Source organism: Clytia hemisphaerica, unplaced genomic scaffold (genome assembly GCF_902728285.1).
Source record: "Clytia hemisphaerica strain Z4C2 unplaced genomic scaffold, Clytia hemisphaerica genome assembly, whole genome shotgun sequence".
Lineage (NCBI taxonomy): Eukaryota > Metazoa > Cnidaria > Hydrozoa > Leptothecata > Clytiidae > Clytia > Clytia hemisphaerica.
Genome location: NW_027103298.1, coordinates 7450 through 28832, shown reverse-complemented (window position 1 = coordinate 28832; position 21383 = coordinate 7450). Strand labels below are relative to the sequence as shown.

The following is a 21383-nucleotide window of genomic DNA, read 5'->3' as shown; positions in this document are numbered from 1 at the left end:
CCTTTTTTAATAAAAAAACGAATAGTCTAATCCTCTGGTTGAAAATGATTAACACATCATAAAACTAATTGCAAAATTGAGAAAAAACAGCATTACTTTGACGACGTCTGGGGCCACAAAGTTTTTAGAAATCACAATTTTATTAAAGAAGGCATCTGATACAATGTAACACAACCAATTTTTGATGGCCTTAGCTGAATTGTGGTAATTCTAATCTGAAAATTAATTTTCACATTTTCAGGATGATACAAGCTTCAATATAAATGATGAAGAACTAGAAATGTTTGGTAATAACCGGTACACAGATGGAATTGTACCCACCACTCAAGATACTGACAAAGGTTGATTTTCCATTCACATATTGTTGAACTAGTAAACATTAGTTTGTCTAAGAATTTTGTTTACTTATATCTATTCTTTTTTAGCTTTAAAGCGATAGTCATGTTTTTTATATGTTCTAAAATTTGTGAGGTTTTTTTATAATATTCTTACACTGTTATCAATCTTCATCTTGTTTCATTCTTAGATATTACTACTTGATAACATGATAACATTTACTTTTCTTTAATCAGGCGAAGAAGAAGCTGCCAAGGAAATAGAAAAAGAAAATAATTTTCCTGGTTCACCACCTCTGTTCACCAATGATGACTTAGACTTGGGTATTGACATTAACGACAATTTCCAAGACGGGGATGATGATATTCCTTGTTCACCATCAATGATTTCTCCTAACTCCTCTTCACGACAAAGAAATGATTCTCAATCGTCGTAAGTAAAATAACTTCAGTGATAACACTTGAAGATTAAATTTGACAAACTGCAACCCTGTGTTGATTCACTTTTGTTGTTGTGAACTTTTGTCTTTAGGTTTTTCAAAATGGTAATTCTTAGAATTTCTTGAAGTCTCTCAAAGGGTGTACTACAATCAAGGTCATAATATTTGAGAAAAAAGGGAAGTTCACCGGGAAGTTTTAAAACCACAATCGATTTGTAAGTGCTCTAAAGTAGGTTCGAAGGGTAGAGTTTTAACTCTGAGTTTTAACATGAGACTTAAGACCAAAAGCTCAAAAATAGTCCAATAAGGCTCAGAATATAGCCTGGAAGTCTTTCAAATGAACAAAAAACGTTCAAACAACCAAAGTTCTCAATATATTTCAACCATGATTGTACTTAACACAGGAGAGAATGTAGTGTTTTAAGCTTTTACTGCACTTATTTTTTTGACTGAATTCTCCATCAAGTCAAAAGAAGTAATCAATTATTTGTTTGGATCTTTCAACAATCAAACAACAGCTGATCTTACACACCTACCAACCCCAGTTTTTTGTTTATTCAGCACAATATAACAATAGGTAGACACTAACCTGATATGAAATATTTGCTTAATATGAAACGGGAACACCTACTCTTAGGTTCCAAATAAACGGGGGGGCTCGAATAAACGGGGAGTTGGAAAATTTTCGAAATTTCAATAAACGAGGGGGGACCTAATTGCCAGAAGGGTTGGAAATTTTACTTCTGAAAACCCAAAAATAAGGTAAATAGAGGCTAAAATCAGGCTATTTCAGAGCAAAATAAGAGGCCATCTCTTTGACAGCTGAAAATATTCTTAAAAATTAATAAACGGGGGAGGTCCTAATAAGGTCCGGGGGGTGCTGGAAAATTTTCGATTTGGAACCTATGAGTATGTAAAAATAAAACCTTTTACAATTTTCAGAAGAGCTCTCTTGCACTTGCGTTTTCGATACCGTCATTAGGTAGAATTTTCCTTGTATTTTCGTTACCAGTCTCCTCAAAAGCGTTAAGGGTTTATAGGTGTATTATGTTTAGAAAAAAGTTTAACTTTTCGTTGAATTTTTTTTCCAGAGACATATGCAATGGAAATGATACATTTCTATCGACAAAATCTGTAAGTTACAATTAGATTTAATCCAATTTTAATAGAACATTCCCTCTTTGAATAATTAACTTTTTGATAGATCTTCATCATCATCTTTTGACTGTTTGACTGTTGAGATAATGGGTTTTACTCTTTGGCGCCAAGAATTACGGTCACACGTGGCAGTTTCAATGTGGTGATCATTAAGGCATAAGGGATATCAAGGGATAAGGTGACTTCTAATGACTCACAAAGGCACCTTTAAGATAAGATGGATGGCGTTCTATGATATTTATGTATTGGGAACAACAATAGATTATGTTTTTGGTGTGGTGATTGTGTCAAGAAATAATTTTGACTCTTCTTAGAAGTCTTTTGTGTGTTCTGTCAAGTTTTTTTTTCTAATTTACATGTGATGGGCCATGTTTGCAAGCCATAAAGAAGAATATATTCAATAGGAGAGTCCAATAGCTTTGACCTAGCCAAATTTTATGTTGTTAGTTACGCCCACTCTAGGGAAAACGGAAATTTAAAAAATGGCCCTTGATCGAGGAACAGAAATCATCAAGAATTGATCTTTGATCAAAGGATATATCATCCGTTTATTGAGGTACATGCATATGAAAGTACCTCCCTCCCGTGGCTGTAAATCTTTTAATTTTTTATACAGTGACAACCACGTCCTACAGCCTTGTGTTTCAAAAAATCCTTCAATTGTTTCTTTAGATTGAAGACTTGGAGAACATGTTATCCTCAGTCGTCAATAAAGTGGAAGAAATGAGAAAAGCTATGTGAGTATCTTTTTACTGGGTGCATTAAGGAGCCAAGCAGACTCTTGATATATTTATCAAAACTCACACATTTGTGCAAATTTTTCTTAGAGACAGGACATTTTTTTTCGGAAAAATTGGGAAAACATTTGAAAAAGAGGGAAATTCACACAAATTATAATCGGCGGAAAAGAGAAAATTTTCCAAGCATATTTTTTTTTTCAATTTTCACGCATTCATGCAACAAAAAAGCCCATTCATGCATTCACCCCAAATCGCTGGGAGGGTCACTATTTACAAAGCTTTAATATCATATTCAAGATATTCACCGCTCTAATGTCTTCTGACATTACGTAATTTTTGTAACACTTAATTGGTTGCAAGTGAAGGATTATGTAGAAAAAAGGTAGAAAGTTACATAATTTTGTCATTTCAGTAGTGAATATCATGCATTCGACAGATTTATTCAGACTATCTGAGAGAAATTTGACTGGATTTGTAAAAGAGTTTCAACTCAATTTCGGTTCTATTTAAAGATTATCGGTCTTTCGCATGATATTAACCTGATCTTTTAGAATCTTGCAAGTAAAAATATCGATAAATTCGACCAATACTGTTTGTTAGAAAAGTTTTTTCGAATGAACGGATTTTAGTTCCCTTGTAAACACGTGTCCTTCTTTCTCTTTTTAGGGATGAATTGTTGGATGACAAGAATCGCATTGAACATGCTCTTCATGATAAACGAAAATTGAATGGTTACTCAAAGAATAACAGATTCTCGAATGGGGGTAAGAATTCTTTGGATTTCTTGGGAATTTATTGTTTCATAAGTTGATTTTAAAATTTTAATGATATTTTACTACAGGGTGTCCTGAAAAAAGGATGAGATATTTTGTGTGCTTTACATCATTGCGTATTAACAATAGAAAATGAGAGAAACACGAAATTTCTACTTTGTATCTGTTTTGATTTTTTTCATCTTTTCCCTGACACTGTGTATTAAAAACAGTTAATTTTACTGTTTGGACCTACCTGGAGAGGTCCTATAAATAAAGCTGTGTTCGTCCGTTCGTTCGTCTGTTAGTAAACTTTTCTCAGGATTGAATCATAGGAATCTTTTGATTTTTGGTACCAAGGTGCAATATGGTTTTAGCCACAATGAGAGTTTTGAGTAAAATTTTTGGACTTGGTGAAAAATTGATCATTAAATTTTTCACTTCTTTTGCATGAAAGAAGGGTACCATCATAGGTAAAATTTTGTCAATCAGATTTTCATAAAAAAAATTTTTTTTGGCTGAAAAAACGAATCTTATCTGGGGGGCGGTTACTTAAACGAACTATAACTCACAGTGACCTAATATTTCTAACTCGTCAACTCATCAACTTCTTAGGTCGAAAGTCAAATTTCTCTCATGTTCGTTATATAGATTCTACAATCCAACCAACAAGAACTTCATCGAATCATTTGAAATCTACCTCAAAAGAGAATAAATCAATATCAACTTTAAATGGATCTTCCAATAAAGGTACGTCACACTTCTTTTATTAGAACGCACTTTATAAGAACATTTAGGCTGACATTTTTGAAAAAAATAAGCCTATGAATTGAAAAGATTAACCGAATTTGCTCAAAATTACCTGAATTCATAAGAATCGTTTTAAATTGCAGTAATTTTTTTACTTCCAATTTTAAATTAGAGTGCATTTCCTTTACCTAAATTATAACCAAATGTTATTCTGTATATTTAAATTTTAATTGATTGATATAAAATTTAATCTTAATTAATCGGCGCCAATCGAGATTTAATCAAAATTCGGTGTATATGTCATTTCGTTGAAACTACTTGTCAAATAAACGCCCCTTCTTTGAGGTGGTATTCATTTGAAGTAGGTGCTTATTCGAGGGGGCGTTAAAATAAGTAATTTATTTGAGGAAATAAAGTATGCTATTAAACCAGATCGCGTGACGAAAGTAAATAGACTTCCATCTAATCTATTTATGTCGATTCAACAAAATACATCTTTCACATGATTTTGCACAATTGGATTTCTACTCAAAAAACTGATACCATTGATAATATTCGTCTCCCTTGAGTTTAAATCAAAAGAATTTCTAAATCATAATGAACTCCTTAGGTTATGTAATATCGATTGACATCCCAAATATAATATAAGGTTTGTTGGAAAAACCCGAAAAAGTATATAAAAATGTAAGGCTTTGACGCCAAAAATGTATAACTATTTGAAGAACATTTTAACGCACCAAAAATACTCACAAAATAAGAACAGTTTTAGGCGTTGTTTAAAAAAATGTGTTTCCTTTTAAAAATTAGGCAATGGTTGACCCTTTCGCTCTATTAAATTGGTTTTCTGATAAAGTGTTTGTTTCTAAATAATTGAGCGTATATTAATAGTCTAAACAAAAGACAGCTCCAAGTGGGATTCTTAGGCTTGAAATGAAGGAAGAAATGACGTAGCCTACTACATTTAGTTCCTAGAAAAGCCCCACACAAACAAGTTTCAAAAAAGAAAACGTTTTTAAAATTTCTCTACTCTTTTAAATTTAGTTTTTTTGTCCTCTGTATTCCCACGTTTAACGTAAAACTATTATTGAACCTTCATTTTCGTGGCCAATTTGTTTTAATAATAATATTCTAAAATATAAATTTTGAAGCTTCCTTTTTTCTACTTTTTATTTCTTGAAATTATATTTCATTAAGACTTATTCTCTCTAATTAACCGATTCCCTTCTGACCTTTCCTATTCAGACTAAAAAAACGGTGAACTTTTTTTATCGGTTCTGTGAATTCAAAGAAATTTCTCATATTCCAAAAAAAGTATATCGAGACACGGAGTTAAAACCGAAAAGACCAAAAAGACACGTTATCTTTTTGTAGAAGTTGATCGAAACAGGAATCCCCTTATATTGACTCTTTTTACAGCTGCACAATAATATATTTGGTACCGAGACGAGAAAATAATCATTTTTATCGTTTTCGTATCCTGTCTCGAAAACAGGATAGTTTGCAACCAATGTAAATAATACTGTCTTACGAATTTGCAAGATAGCTGGTCGCTTCGAATGCTGTTCGGCAAGACCCCTGGGAAACATCGAATCGGTTTCAAGTTATATCTTTAAAGAAAATTTGAATTGTAATTTCTATTGTTAGCTCCATTGTAACAAGACACTAATTCAAGTGGTATCAAATAAGAATTTGGGTATTGAAATATTAATTTTGGTGAATTATATATGATATTTTAAATACTACTTTAATTGATGCAGTTTCATAAAAAGTATTTTTGGACATTGGAAAGTTCCTTGGGAACTGATGCTGAATTTAACCAATCATATTACACAACAAACAGAATATAAAAACCCATTTGATTTAAGTTAAAGAAGAAATAATAGAGAGTTTCTAAAATTTGGTCGAACAAAAGTGAGATGTGATACATATCTTTAATGTCCAGCTGAACTGAGATTTAAAATCCCGATTCGACACCAAAAGAACTTCTGGCACGCAAACTATGATGAATCATACTTCAAAAGACGTTTTACACATTTTTGGTTCTTTCGTATTACCTCCTTTATTTGCTCTGGGTGCTTTGGGTAACATTCTTATAATGGCTTATTTCATCAACGTTAATAAGCGAAATTTCAAAACAATGACGTCATACCATTACCTCATCATTCAAATCGCCTTTGTTGATTGTCTGATCTGTGTTGGAAGTTGTCTCATTGTTTATCATTACCATAGTTACGACCACCCTTGGAAACTGAAAGCGTTCGGGTGTACCGTTGTTTATCCCGTACTATTACATATATGTCCGTTGATATCATGTTGGAGTCTGGTGTTACTCTCTTACGAACGTTATCACGGAATCTCGAAACCGTTTCACAAAAGCTTACACAAGAAACATTATCTCTTGTTGTCCGTATTGATATGTTTTGTATCCGCCATGTTTTTGTTCCCGATTATTAGAGAAACAAGAGTCATCGGTCAAACGTGTTTCAATGGGATCCAGTCTTTTAGAACGTCCGTGGCAGTAATCTATCGTATCGCGAATCGTTTCCTAGATTGTTTCATACCGGCCGCCCTCATGTGTTATTTTTATCGGAAGATGTCTCGTGGACTCAAAATGGATGCCATGTTGAATTCGATGACGTCATGTCAGCGACGTAATCGCCTCGCTTTGAAGACGCTTAAGAACTTGATTTTGGTTTACGTTTTATGTGTGTTTCCAGGGCGACTCATGGTTCTTATACAAATGGTTGTGCTTCAACTTGTTCAAACCAGTGACCCCACTTTGTTTTCATGTATACATTTATTCCTTGGATTTTTATATACATCTAATAACACTGTCAACGTATTTGTCTACGCTAGAATTATCGCTGATTTTCGACGTTTTTTGCGTAGTATCGTAACGTTGAGTTGTTTACGAAAACCACAAGACAAATTTTCGAGCCAACAAACACGAGTTCATGAACTGAAGACGTTAAAGAGAATCATTGTCAATGAAACTGATGAGTTAATAGAGGACAGCAAAATTTGAAAAACAGGAAGCTCAAGTTTAATTTAGCAGACACTTTACAAAGACTTAGCTGATAGGGCAATTCCGAGAAAACTTTAACCGCGGGCCCGAGTGAACCTTCTTTTTGAGTGCCATTTTTTTCACTCCACGATTGTAGAACTGGGCTTGGATTTACATAATCTCACAGTTTGGTATTATCACCAGTCTCATTCATAGATCTCTATATTTTCTATTTTTAACTCTTGGGCTAGAGGTTGAGCAGCAGCCTATGTTATCATTCATTACTCTCTGATTGGTCAGTTTTTCCCTAAAAAGAAAGTTTTATAGACAACACTGATACAAACTGTTGTATTTATTCGCTTCAACATTTTCATTACGAATTGAACAAGAAAACTATATTTCATGGCTTGATTTTCATCTCAATGTCTTCTTTATTCTTAATGGTCTATTTCAGATCCCCATTTTCTAATCCAATTTCTTCTGACGTGAATTTTCGGACCTACCTGGAGGTTCTATAAATTAACCTGTGTTTGTCCGTTCGTCCGTTCGTCTGTTCGTCTCTTACCAACTTTTCTCGGGATTGAATCATAGGAATTTTTGTGATTTTTGGTCTCCAATTCAAAGGTGCAAATATGGGGAATTACCAAAATATGACATCGAGCGTCCGTCGATTTTTTCGAAAAAAATTTAAAAATAAAATTGTTCAGTAGTTTTTCCTATTTTTTTTTGTAGAAAGACGGAGAATTACAGTGTGCTAAAATGAAAAAGCTCATTTTTCGAAAAAATAGTTTTTTGGTCCCAAAAATGCCCAAAAATGCCCAAAAATAGTTTTTTTTTGGACTTTGTGAAAAATCTGTTCATTAGTTTTTCCTATTTTTTTTTGTAGAAAGACGGAGAATTACAGTGTGCTAAATATAAAAAAGTTCATTTTTCGAAAAGAAAATTTTGGCACCAACTTGCAAAATTTTAAATTATTCAGTTTTTGTTTCGACATTGCCTTCATTAAACTTTTATCATTCGTTTTATAAACAGGTAGGTCCATAAAAGTATCACTTGTGTAAGAAGGTGTCAACATAAGAAATCAAAGTTTCCCTGATTCACCGCCTCTCTTTTTGTCTGTAGCCAAGAAGGCAGACCGTTGAACCCGTGAAAATCATCGAAATACTGTCCTATATAACTGGGCTTCCCACGTAAAATATCGACTGCGGAAGTTGAGATGACGTCAAATTTTCAGACGTATGTTGTTTTTTCTGCCCTGAGCACTAATTTTTCACTAGAATGAGGCTTAGACTTGGGAGCAGTCTGGAGACTTCAAAAATGATTTTTTGGACCTAAGCATTGAGTCCAGTACGTTGCGCACGTTCGACCATTTATAATAAAAAGATAAAATTTCAAATAAAATTCGTAATTGTAAAAATAAACATAACTTCAAAAGTATACCTTATCGGCCCTTTTTACACCGGCCCTTATTGGCGTTATTTTTGGGCTCGTGGCGTAATAAGGGCCGGCGTAGAAAGGGCTGATAAGGTACATAAATTTGATCAGAGCTCGGAAATTATAGGCTTTGTATTGGTTTTACCCGAAAAAAACTGGATTTTGACCTACTGTGTTTCTATTTTTAGTAACAGCCAGTGGTCAAATCCTGTTTCTTTTTCGGTTGATTCTGTTGGAAAAATGGCTCACGCATATCAAGAATAATACTAATATCTTCTTGTTTAGCAGGCAAGTCCATCTCAACATCAAAACATCAAACCAGTTTGTCATCATGGATGAACAAAGAACCAACTTCATCTTTGACCAACAAAAATAACAAAAATAAAAGAAATTATACTCAATTTAATACTGAAGAAGAACATGACGATGATGATGACGTCATCATCTTGGATAGCGGTAATGAACAAAGTAAGATCATCACGTATTAGATTTTTTAAATATATTTGACATCTTACATCTATCAAAAAAAATTTTGAAAGACAACATTAGTCTAGGTCTTAGGGGTAACTCCTGGACGGGAATTTCATGTAGGATTAGCACCCCCTATATTAAAATATCAGAGAGGGGATGCGTACAGCCTACGGGACTCGAGTAGTGTTCACGACCTTTTAAAAAGTTGTTTTCACTTTTTTCAGGTTCTTTACCAAAGAATAAATCATTCACCTTCCGAAGGAATTCAATCAACGACAACACAACTCCAAATAGTGCTTTCACTTCTTTTTCTTCGTCATTTGATACGGGACCGAAAAACACACCGACTCTTAATTCGCTATCGAGAAATCGTTCACCGGGGTTGAACTCAGTTTCTGCAAGAAAAACATCGGCTTTAAATTCTACCACAAAACGTTTTTCAACGATCACAAATATTGAATTGAGGAATAGCTTGGATAAATATCGAAGTAATTCTCCGGGTTTTGATAATACAGGACTAAGAAATGACTTTGATTCGGGACCGAGAAGTAACTCTCCTTGTCTTATAACATCGAACAATTCTAGCACGAGGAATTCTAATTCACCTTCATTACGTTCGATGGGAAGAAACCAATCCCCGAGTTTTGATACGGGACCGACAAATACACCGACAAGTTACGATGATTTTTTCGTTAACGACGATTTTGATGACGAAGATGATTGGATGAAGGATTTCTCGGAAGAAAGTCTGAAAAGTAAATTGTTTTATCATGAATATTGCGAAAATTGTTTTATGTTTTATCGATTTTGTTGTGCACTGATCTCTAACTACTTGGCTGGATCGGGCTTCCTGTAATAACGGAAGTCCAGCTTTGAGCTTACTAGTCCGCCATATTGTTTTCTCTTTTGGTTATAGATAGTGAATTCGAATGAAACGTTCGAAAATCTGACGAAAAACAGAAAACCACATGGCTACACAATAGGCAGCTCTAGGCTTTTAGGACTTATCCTATAGTCTATAGGCACTACTGGACATACGTTCACGGGAAATCTGTAAAACTAATGATTGATACAAATTTCTTCTAAAGCTACCGGTGCCTTCAAGTTAAAAAATAGCACTATCTCCTATCCTTACCGTTACAGAGACACCGATAACAAATTCAACACAACGGTCAAACACATTCAACACCTCCACCAACACTAACAACGCTTCATCTTCAACTAACAAGAGAACGCCTTCTGCAACCTCTAACAGCAGATTACTTCATCTTTCAACATCTTCCAAAACAAATTCCAAACACTCTTCCAAGAAATCAAATGATACACTCGACACATCGTTCACTTCAGTAACGCATCCTCCAACTTGTCGATGTAAGTATCATACACAGTTAATAATCGGAAAAATTGGACCCTTCAAATATTTCTCAAACGTTTGAAAAAGAAATGGATATCCATGTTATAATCTTTTATTTGATGTTGACCTGATCCAACTGTAGAGAATACAATACCATGATAAAGAATATATATGATGAATTTTTTACATATGTATGTTTCACGAAGACAAACATTTCTAAGGTTTTTGTCTGTCAGTGAGTTTTTTTAAAAGTAAAATCTTTCAAATTAAAGTTTGAAGTTTCATTTTCTCTTAACAGACCCTAATCATCCGATGAAACAACCTGTACACCAGACATTAAAATCTTCTTTCGGCTTACGGCAATTTCGACAAAATCAATTGGACGCCATCTTAACAGCACTGGACAAAAAAGATTGTTTCATACTGATGCCGACGGGCGGTGGAAAAAGTCTTTGTTATCAACTGACAGCTCTGGTCACTGATGGGATCACAATTGTCGTGTCCCCATTGAGATCACTCATATCTGATCAAGTACAGAAACTCAAATCTTTAAAGGTAAATAACGCATTTGTATGCACAATTTTGTTATGCTGCTTCCATACAGACCAGTCAGGATAAATTTTCAACCAAAAGTCAGACAAGCTGCTTTACGTAGTAGTCTAGCTGACATAAATTTCACCAACAAACCAAGAACGCAAATTCTCTATCAAAAAAATAAGTGTTCTATTATTTAAAATTATAAATTGAATTTGTTTCTGACTGAACTTTGCTTTCCGATGAATTTTTAGCAAAGTACTAAAGTGCACTTAAAAGCGTCTTCTAATCAGTCTATCAAAAGGCTGTGATCCAATGTACTACACGTCATTTTGAGAACAGCTGATTGGTTAGAAGTGAAGGGAGTGTTGGGCAGAACAAAGGAAATACGATACATATTAAGATTACTAACTACCATTGGCACTATTACTAATTGACTTCAAGTCTAGAGAGTCTTACTTACTTACTAATCGATCTTTGATAAAAAAACCCTGAGAAATTCGTGTTTAAATTTCAAAGCATAAGGAAGTTTCTGTAGTCATTCTTTTCTTCCATAGATCGGCGCAGCTCATCTCTCATCAGACCTAACGGCAAAAGAAGAACAGAAAGTTTATTTCGACCTCAACTTAAAGAAACCCACCATCAAACTTCTTTACGTCACACCAGAAAAATTAAGCGCCAGTACGAGGCTGGTTCAAACTCTACTTTCCCTTCACAAGAGGAATATGTTGGACCGGTTTGTCATTGATGAAGCTCACTGTATAAGCCAATGGGGACACGATTTTCGACCGGTAAAAATTTTGCACTTTAATCTTTTCACACTAAAGGCCACTTTCGCGCGACAAGAGTGAAAACTTTTTGACGATTTCGTAAGGTCGACGTAACGAATGAACGAAGTAGAACTTCCTTCAACTTTTTTTTGTTCCCGCGAAACCTTTTTATGACGTAATCTTTTCTTCAGGCAAAAAAGGTTAAGAAAAAAACTGTCGCCCATTTCACGCAAAAGTGGAGACCGGCCTTAAGACTGCGGTCCAATGCCATCTTTTTATCAGCTCGTTGAGTCTGGTAAAAGAAATGGAGACCGGGGTCAAAGTCAGACCTTACTTTGTCTAACTTTGAAGCTTTGAAGATTGTTATTTTTGTGGATTTTTATAGAGTAGAGAGTCAGAGGTCTTGGGTGCCAGGTAGAATTTAACATCATTATCAACATCAATAAAAAGTCTCAGTGATTTAACTTTATATATAATTTCTCAGGATTACAAGAAATTGAGTCAACTGCGAACGAAATATTCAGGTGTTCCGCTTATGGCGCTCACTGCTACCGCCACGCCACGTGTTCAGACAGACATTCTTAACCAACTCAAAATGAAATCACCCGAAATGTAAGATTTCATACTTTGTATGGTTATAGAAACAGTTAGATTAATATACAATCGAATCTCCGTAAATCGGTGAAAATAATCAATATTAAATTCGGAATATATCAGTTTAATACATTCTGTATTGGTTAGGCTTTGCCTATTCTCCTATTCAAAGAGACAGCAAAAGTTATAGAGATATCGACTGTAAACAAAACCTTACTTGTCTTGGAAAAATGGTCTTTCTATAGAGCGAAAAAAATATTTGTATATTTGGTTCTACCACTGACCTGATCTCTAACTAATGTAATGTTTTGCCGGTTTTCTTTTGATTTTTCATAAATCTATGATCTAAAATAGCCACCAATTCTTATTCTTACATTTTCACCATGCAGATTCAAGCAGAGTTTCAATCGAAGTAATTTACAATATTTCGTGTTACCGAAGAACAGAAAGACGCTTAGTGATATGGTTCTCAAAGTGAAAAGTGAATTCAATAATAAGTCTGGTATTGTCTATTGTTTATCACGGTAAGACTTCTCCATCCTTTTGTAATTCAACCTGCTTGTTAGCGCTTCTAAAAATTCTAACCAAAATATCTCAGGGCTCCCGATAGAGTGCTTTTAAAAAAAAGCCTTCAAAGTCAGCGAAAAATTATAGAACTTTTACAACACTGAAAATCGTGTACTTTTTGGTGAGGGAAAAATGTGGATTTTCACACATATTTCATCTTGGTCAGGGGGATACTGCCATTTACAGGATTTGCAGGGAGATTCTGGTATTACAATCCTTTCCAAGGATGATAAACTCATTTTCTCCACTCTTTTTCTATTTAGTCGTGATTGTGATAGCGTTGCAAAATACCTTTCTGAATGTGGACTCTCGGCAGCTTCATACCATGCTGGATTGTCCGATAAACAACGGTTTACAGTGCATGAATCCTGGCTCAAAAATCGATTTAAGGTATTTATTTGTTCAAATTCTCTAAATGTGGCTTTTTTAGGTATTGTATATATGTGTAGTCGGGAAAATATCAATTTTTTTAAGCTTGTGGTAAGATTGTTATTGATCGAAAATGATTAACAAGATCAGCAGTTGTTTTTTGTTTAAACATAGCAATCCATTTGGCGAATATCGCCATAAGTGCTTTTTTTATAAGACCTCTTTTTGTACTAGGTCTTTATAAAAGATGTCTTGCAAAGAGCACTTAACAAAGAGGTCTTAAGCAGAGGTCTTGAAAAAAGAGCACTTATGACAGCAATGGCGTTTCATACATTCCACTCGTCAGGGCTAGACGTGTGTGTAAATGTAGAAACGTTGATTTTACAAGACTATAATTATTACATGTTATTTTCTAGTTTGAGTAAAGAAAAATGTCTTCGAAATCTTTCAAACACCAATTTTAGATCAATCGTTTGTGACGGTATTTATGTTGTTTCATAAATTTCATTTTGATTTTCTATTTTCAAGATCGTGTGCGCAACCATAGCTTTTGGTATGGGAATTGATAAACCTGACGTCCGTTTTGTCTTCCATTACACCTTACCTAAATCTGTCGAAGGGTATTTCCAAGAAAGTGGTCGCGCGGGCAGAGATGGTCGCAAATCAACTTGCATTCTCTTCTATCAATACTCAGATATGCACAAAATTCGTAGGTAAGATCATCGAAAGTTGGCCAAAGTACGATACCTCCTGAAAAAGACTCTACTAGTTACTAGAACTCTTCATCTGGTAAAAAACATAACGAGTTTCAATTTGATCGAAAACTGGGAAAGCTCGGCGAATAACGGAACATTTTGGAGTATTCATGATATCATGAATCATTGCACCATTGCAATGTCCTCTAACTTCACGGACCCAACAGCTGATTGGTTGTAAGTGACGTAGAATCAGTCAATACGTCACGTTCAACCAATCAGCTGTTGGGTCTGTGGAAGACATTGAAATGGTGCATATCATGAGTTAGAGAGCATTATATATGTATTTATGTCTGTTATATGTTTGTTCGACTGATATTCTCGTCAAAAACATTTCAGAATAAATTTCCCAGGATGACTCTAGCCCATGCATCATCACGCTATAAGGGTTGATACATGGATTATTAATTTTTTTTCAAACAGGGAAAACACCATACATTTACGAGACCTTTCGCTCATTTCTTTGAGCATTACTCTTAGGTTCCAAATAAACGCCCCCCCCCCCCCGCTTGTTAATTTTTCGAAAATTTTCCAACCCCCCCGGACCTTATTAGGACCCCCCCGTTTATTAATCTCTGAGAATATTTTCAGCTGTCAAAGTGAAGGCCCCTTATTTTGCTCTAAATACCTATTTTTTACCTTAAAAGGGTTTCAAACCGTTTATTAAAATCTAGAAATTTCCAACCCCCCCCCCCCCCCCCCCCCCCCCCACCCCCCTTTTTCCAACCCCCCCCCCCCCCCCCCCCCCCCCCCCCCCCGTTTATTTGGAACCTAAGAGTATCTAGTCTAAAAAGTAGAAAAAATAACAGATTAGTCAAATAAATCAAGAAAATCAAAAGTAACAAACTAGAAATTTAATTTTGTAAATTAATAATTTTGTAAATTAATAATTTTGTAAATTGATAATTTATTTATATTACAAAATTTTTATTAATTTCTTAGGATGATTGACTACGACAAACAAACAACAAAAGAATCGCGTAAAGTACACATCGACAATTTGTTTCGCGTCGTTCAATACTGTGAGAACAAGATCGACTGTCGACGAGCACAACAACTCCATTACTTTGGTGAAACGAAATTCAACCCAGCTTCATGCAAAGAAGACCAAGATACCATCTGTGATAACTGCTCCGACAACGAAAAGGTAGGGCAAGATTTGGACTATTTTAGAAAATTTTGCATTTTAATGCATGGCCGTTCTGTAATTCTTCGCAAAAATATTTCAAACTTTGGACTATTTGGACTCTTTAACTTTTAAATCTTGTATGTGATTAAACACTTGTTAAAATGCCGATCTGATAACATTTAAAGTATATAAGCAGTAGAGGTTGAGTCTAAAGTTACTGAAGTGATATTTCATATAGATTATTTTACTGTGTATTACTTTAGACACAAGTTGTAGATGTCACCCAAGACGCAAGAATGATCGTCCAAGCTGTTCGTGATATTCGTGGTCCACTGACTCTCTGTCAATTTGTTGACATCTTCAAGGTATCTGGAGTTACTGAGCTTTATAAACCCTTAAAGCAGTTTCTAAATCACGGCCAAGTGAAATCTTTTAATCTGGAGTTTTTTTAAAGTGGTACCCTAATGGTAGCACTATTTGATAACGGTGTAAATTAGTTCTACTTAGAGGAATTTTGAAAATGTTAATTAACATGATCTTTTTAATCAGGTCAGTAGCTATGGTTCTTTATTTTGACCTTTCCGAAAGACACGCAAGCATAAAAGTTTTTGTTCATGGTCTATTTCACCTTATCCTGCTTTATCTTCTAAAGCTGCATTTCCTTTTTAGGGATCACAAAACGCGAAAACAAAACCATACGAGACCAGTCAATTATACAAGAAAGGTGAAAAATACAATCGAAATGATGCCGAACGGCTTTTCCGCCATCTTGTTTTACAACACGTGCTCGCTGAAGACCTGGTCATAGGAATGCACGAGAATGTCATCTCGTATTTGAAGTGTGGTCCAAGGGCTAATGAGATTTTGGTCAGCGGTAAAAAGGTGAGTCTATGAAAAGTCATTGATTTAGAACTCGCTGAAAGATTTGACCAGCTTAAACTCGAACCCAGGGTTTTTCTTTAACAATTGAATTTCTCCTGATTTATGGTCTAATGTTTACACATTTCTTTAGGTTTGATTTGGCAATATTTAATATTGACTCATTCTTTATTACAAACTTTTGATTTTTCATTCTCAAGAAAAGTTAAAGCTTTTTTTTTTTAATCATCAAATGTTTTAATTTTTCAAACTTTAATAAACCCGTAGATATCCACAAAAAATAGACTTCTTTGACTGGTGTTTGCAGAATCATCTAGATTTCCAGTATCCTTAATAACCATATGAGATTGTAATTTGGTAAAGTCCATTGCGCCGTTGACAAATCAAAAGGGCCAATCACAGAATTAGTGTCTGAGATTGAGAAAGCTAAGAGTTTTTCTGTGTAGCTAGCCTTAAATTTGAAATTGACCCATTTTGGATAATGAGGAAGGTCCCATCTACATGAAACAGGTCCAATCTCAAAATTTATGCCTAGACAAACAGAAAAATTCTTAGCTTTCTCAGGCAATAATTTTGATTTTGGACCTTTTGATTTGTCAACAACGACTGGACTTCTTACAATAGCTAAAAAAGGGATTGAAGCTGGGGTATGCCCAGTAACCCATAACCTTGGGATATTCAATACATTTTGAAGGGCATCGTTTAACGTTCCTTCAACCATTTGCTTGCACAGCAGTTTGAAACAAAAGAAAGCTTTCTCCCTTTTCGGTGCCGCGCGTGCATAAATTTTAATCAATTCTTTTTCAGCGTCTCCTTCCTATTATATCATAAAATACAGGTTCAATTGAGTTTACAATCAAAGAAACCAGTCTTGAACACGACCACTACAAACACCAAACAAAAACAACAACAAATCTCACCGGAACTCTTACAACTTCGAGAAGAATGCTTGGCAGAATTAACAGAGTTGAGAACACAAATGGCAAACACGAATGATCTCCACAACCCCGAGACAATTATAGGTATAATTTTCGGCTCTTTAGAACTCAAAACTGAGCAAGCTATTCGAAAAGTTTTCTAGTATACCGAGTAAAGGTTGGCTAATTTTTCCTAAACATTATATATAACTATAACCATGGATTTATTATAGAGACTCTGAATAAACATCGAATGAAACGGTGGAGAGCCTAGTATTGTATTTCAATTGTTTCAAAAAACAATCGATATATAGGCTTTGTCATGGCGGCTCGAAGGACTCTGATTTTGAAAAATGGTTCATAATCTTATTTCTAAAAAGCTCTTTAACTTTTTAAAAGTTTGAAACAAGCGGATACATTTATGAAATCTGGTATGAGAAGTAAGAAAGAAGTATGAGAGTAAAATCAAGCAAAATGCTTATAATGACACGAAATTTTGAATCTTCCTTTGAAATCTTTCTAATATTTATCTGAGAAAAGCTTGAGGTATATTAGACGTAAGTTGCATAGCTCTAATGTGGTATGAAAATCTTTTGCATAGCGTCTGCCCCCCCCCCCTTATAGCTGAAATCACCATTTAACGTAGGTCCTGAACACCTGAACACTTTATCCCAATGGTTGGCTACAATTACTCAAATTAAACAGTTTAGATTATGATTTTTGTGGATAAAGAAGAATATTATCTGGCGCTATCAGCAAGCATCAAAAAGCCCGTGATACCCAGGGAATGAGGTTGGTTAGAACTTTTTCTGTATCAACTCTGCATTGCATTTTCATAGGAATCAATGTGTTACATGGATTTTCGGATAGTATGCCGGCGACGATCGAAGAGATGATGTCGACAGTCGGTGTGACGGCCAATTGGTTCGAAATGTGGGGCGAAGATTTCCTTCAGGTTTGTGGTCCTTCACTATACGGCCAACAACGATTCTTCTTTTGTCCTATTTGACCTGTATATAGCCTAGAAATCTAAGCTAGTTTGATTCAGTCACTAGGATAAATCTGATGGTAAGTTGTAGACTAGAGTCTACTTTTGGCTGAACTTTGCTTTTTGATAATTTTTTATGACGCTGAGTCCAGTGAAGTTAACTTAATTGCGCCATCCAGTCTATAAAAAAAGCTTTAAGTGGACCCCGGGCTAGGTAAGTTGTGACTGAATAACTAACAGTATTCCAAGGCAAACTTAAAATATAAAAAATCTTTAAAGCGCCTAAAACGCTATATTGCCATTAGCCGTGTGTCCTAGCCGTGTGTGAATACGGGCTTAGTTAACTAGGCTAACCTGTATAAGCTTCCTTCCTTCAAAGGATTTTCACTCAGGACAAATTTTCACAAGGCTGGGACACACTCCATCCCGCTATTAGGTAACCTGAAAGTAAAAGGTTCAAAATATGCTTAATTTTTGTTCGTCTAACACTAAGAGAAGTTAGCATTTGTCACCAATTTAAAAAGACGGTTGGGAATTTTTCGTAAAGAAAACCTCAACTTTCGTAGTGCGTCTGTCTGGCTGGAACCGAAAAGGTAGAACTAAACCAGAAAAAGTGCAACCTTAGGGTTTCCACCACAATCATGATAAAATTTTCGGCTGGTACGTTATTTTTAAATCTGGTGCTAGATCTGGTTTTGTATGAAAACCATGTGGGGTACGCGTTTTAGATTGAAAATGAGCAGCTGCCCTTTGGGCCCTTAAAGTCGTCTAAACTCATTTTTGAATAATTTATAAATCGTCTCTCAGGTGACATCTCGATACAGCAAACAGGCAGAAGACTTACAACCGCCCCCTCTACCACCCACAGCCGCCTCATCCTCGTCAGATTTTCAATTGCAATCACCTTACTTCAATCACGATACGCAAGGATACAATAGTGGTGCTTATGAGCCCATGGCGGGTGCTTCACGGGGACGTGGTGGAAAAAAGGGACGTGGCGGTAAAAGGTATGTATAATAATATCAGTTATCTCAGGCGAGACAAGTTTAATTTATTGTACTATGGGAAGACCTTTACAAAAATATGGGTCGGTGGGTCGGTATAATAAAAATAAATTTCTTAAAATCTAGTGTCGGAAGGTCAAAATCTAAAAAAATGGGTGACTTTTTGAAGCAGTAAACTTTCTCCTCTTTATCGATGAACGACTTTCGTGCCATTTTAATTGTGATATTTTAAATTCATCTAACTTCTGGGATGAATTTACACTTTTTCAACTCGTTTAAAAATATCTGCACAAAGTCTATCCTCCAGCCAGTGTTGCAAATTTAATATTATTATCTTTTCGATTTTCGAAAAGCGGGGTCGGTCGGGCCGGGGAACAATGAATTAATTCGGTCTCGCCTAAGTAAAATAACATTTTTACCGATATTCGCCAATACAGGTTTACTTGATTTTTCCGATTACTACGGGAAATTTCGCAAGGCAGGAAATTCGTAAAATTTTTCGTTTCTTGCGGAAATTTAATTTGGCGAATTTGATTTAACCCTTCAAACCCGGCAGACGTGTATACACGTTTTAAATTTGCCAATTTACTGAGCCTCAGACTCAAGGCTGTAACTCCCGACTACTTGATCTAAAAGGGCATAAACCGAATGCGCTTAAAAGAATATCATTAAAATACCTTTTCAATGGTACCAAAACCATTGTCTAGCTCTCAAACTACAAGCTTTTATGCCTTTTTGGAACCTGACAGTCTCTCTAAGGGTTGGAAAAACTGAAAATCAAATTCTATTCCCGGTCGCAAAAATAGGGAAAAATTCAACTTTTTGCCCCAGAAAGATCAAATTTGGTCTAATTAGTCCCGATAAGGGCGATAAAATTCACAAAAATGTTATTTTTTTCCTTCTTTTTAGTCCCGCTAAGGCTCCGAGGGTTGAAAGTCGGGTGGCACGACCCCGTCAGCTTGCAAACCTAGTACCCCCCCCCCCCCCCAAGGTTTCAAAGGTTCTGAAAGATATATTCTTTTTCTTTTCACAACAGGAAATATTCGAAATATCGAAAGACATCAAAGAAGAGCAACACAGGAGGAGGGAGTGATTCTTATGGAACGTCTTCTGCTGGCGGAGGTGGTGGAGGGAGTGGTCCCAGTCAATGGAAAACAACAGCTGGCAAATTAGGCTTGATGGCGCCACCCAAACCTAAACGCCCTAGATTTTTATGAATAAATTAAACCTTTTGAAATTGATTCATATGTATATGTGACAGCTTCAACATAATCGTATATGATTTAAATGCAATACTTGACGAAAAAGTTCTTGAGAAAGTGTAAAAAAATTTATTTTACAATTATTTTAACTCTTTCTCTCGGACATATTATAGTCGGAATGCCTATATGCCTAATATGTTGCTTTGTCGCTTATGAAAATTTCTTCCCTTAACTCTTCAAACCCAAATGGCTTGTACGTGTATACACGTTCTGAATTTGCTTCTGGCCACTTAATTTAAAAAGGTATAAACAGAATGTTTTTAAAAAGAGTATAAAAATACCTTTCAAATGGTACCAAAACCATTGTCTAACTCTTAAGCTACAAGCTTTTATGGAAGTTTGAAGTTTTGAATTTGAAAAAAAAAAGTTGGAAGATTTCATATTTTTCGAAAAATGGTTAAGGGAAGTGGAACCGAACGAGGGTATTATATAGGAATTTTTATTCGATGCTGAATGAATGAGGAATATTGTAGATTATAGAGGTTTTTAAACTTAGGATCTTCTGTTTATTTTAGTGTTTTTATAAAGAATTGTTATTTCAAAAGAGAGAAATAAAATATATTTATTTTTATTTATTGAAAATATTCCGTTTCCCTTCTTTATTGCTTTGGGTTTTTTATACACCCCATGTGTCACATAACGCCGCCCCACTGAAAAGTTTGGCCAATATTTCGTCCCGGTAAGAAAGGTGCACTACATTGTCTGGAAAGTTGACTTGGCCTTCATTCCCATTTAGAATTATTATTGTAGTGCAAAACCATCCCAACTCGATTTTTTGACCTAAGAACATTAAAAATTTCTTTCCCGATTTGGACTACGATAGAATTTTTCATTCCAAAATTTGAGAAGAAGTTCCATCGGGGCTGTGAGACAGGGGTGTTTTTATTCTCACTCAAGCCTGTGTTTGGACACCATGAAATAGTCTTTCAAGCATAGCTAAATGGTTCTGGAACCTTTTCATCCAAGAAAGACAGAAAAAATCGAATTCCTAGATAGCGGTTTTGTGCTTGAAAAGATGAACAGGAGGAATATTATCAAAAAGGAAAAACTCAAAAAAACTAAAAGTGAAGAAGAAGAATCGACTTCTTTGATCTTAGAACATCATTAACGTATGAAAAAAAAATTATACAATCGAAAGATATAGCACAAATTACACTATCATTGACTTTAAAACCAT

At 35.1% G+C, this 21383-nt stretch overlaps 1 protein-coding gene across 2 annotated transcripts; it reads left to right on the top strand.

Moving 5' to 3' along the window:
* Positions 1-247: 247 nt before the first annotated feature.
* On the top strand, positions 248-20430 carry LOC136810739 (recQ-like DNA helicase blm-1). 2 transcript variants are annotated; one of them, XM_067067351.1, is made up of 22 exons: positions 248-341; positions 573-768; positions 1867-1909; positions 2606-2670; positions 3340-3437; positions 4077-4175; positions 8902-9081; positions 9309-9839; positions 10228-10455; positions 10737-10993; positions 11530-11763; positions 12227-12354; positions 12726-12860; positions 13167-13293; positions 13801-13985; positions 14970-15174; positions 15420-15521; positions 15826-16038; positions 16874-17057; positions 17792-17907; positions 18748-18947; positions 19981-20430. In XM_067067351.1, the coding sequence occupies exons 1-22, from the start codon at positions 281-283 to the stop codon at positions 20159-20161; spliced, it is 3768 nt and encodes a 1255-aa protein (XP_066923452.1). In that variant the 5' UTR covers positions 248-280; the 3' UTR covers positions 20162-20430. The 2 variants fall into 2 exon arrangements, with proteins under 2 accessions (XP_066923452.1, XP_066923444.1); XM_067067343.1 differs by having other exon boundaries at positions 8899-9081.
* The last annotated feature ends 953 nt before the right edge of the window (positions 20431-21383 follow it).

Coding starts and splice junctions, on each gene's coding strand:
- LOC136810739 (XM_067067343.1), top strand. CDS start 281: ATGTTTGGTAATAACCGGTACACAGATGGAATTGTACCCACCACTCAA. Junction 1,910..2,605: donor CATTTCTATCGACAAAATCT/GTAAGTTACAAT, acceptor TTGTTTCTTTAG/ATTGAAGACTTGGAGAACAT. Junction 2,671..3,339: donor GAAGAAATGAGAAAAGCTAT/GTGAGTATCTTT, acceptor TTCTCTTTTTAG/GGATGAATTGTTGGATGACA.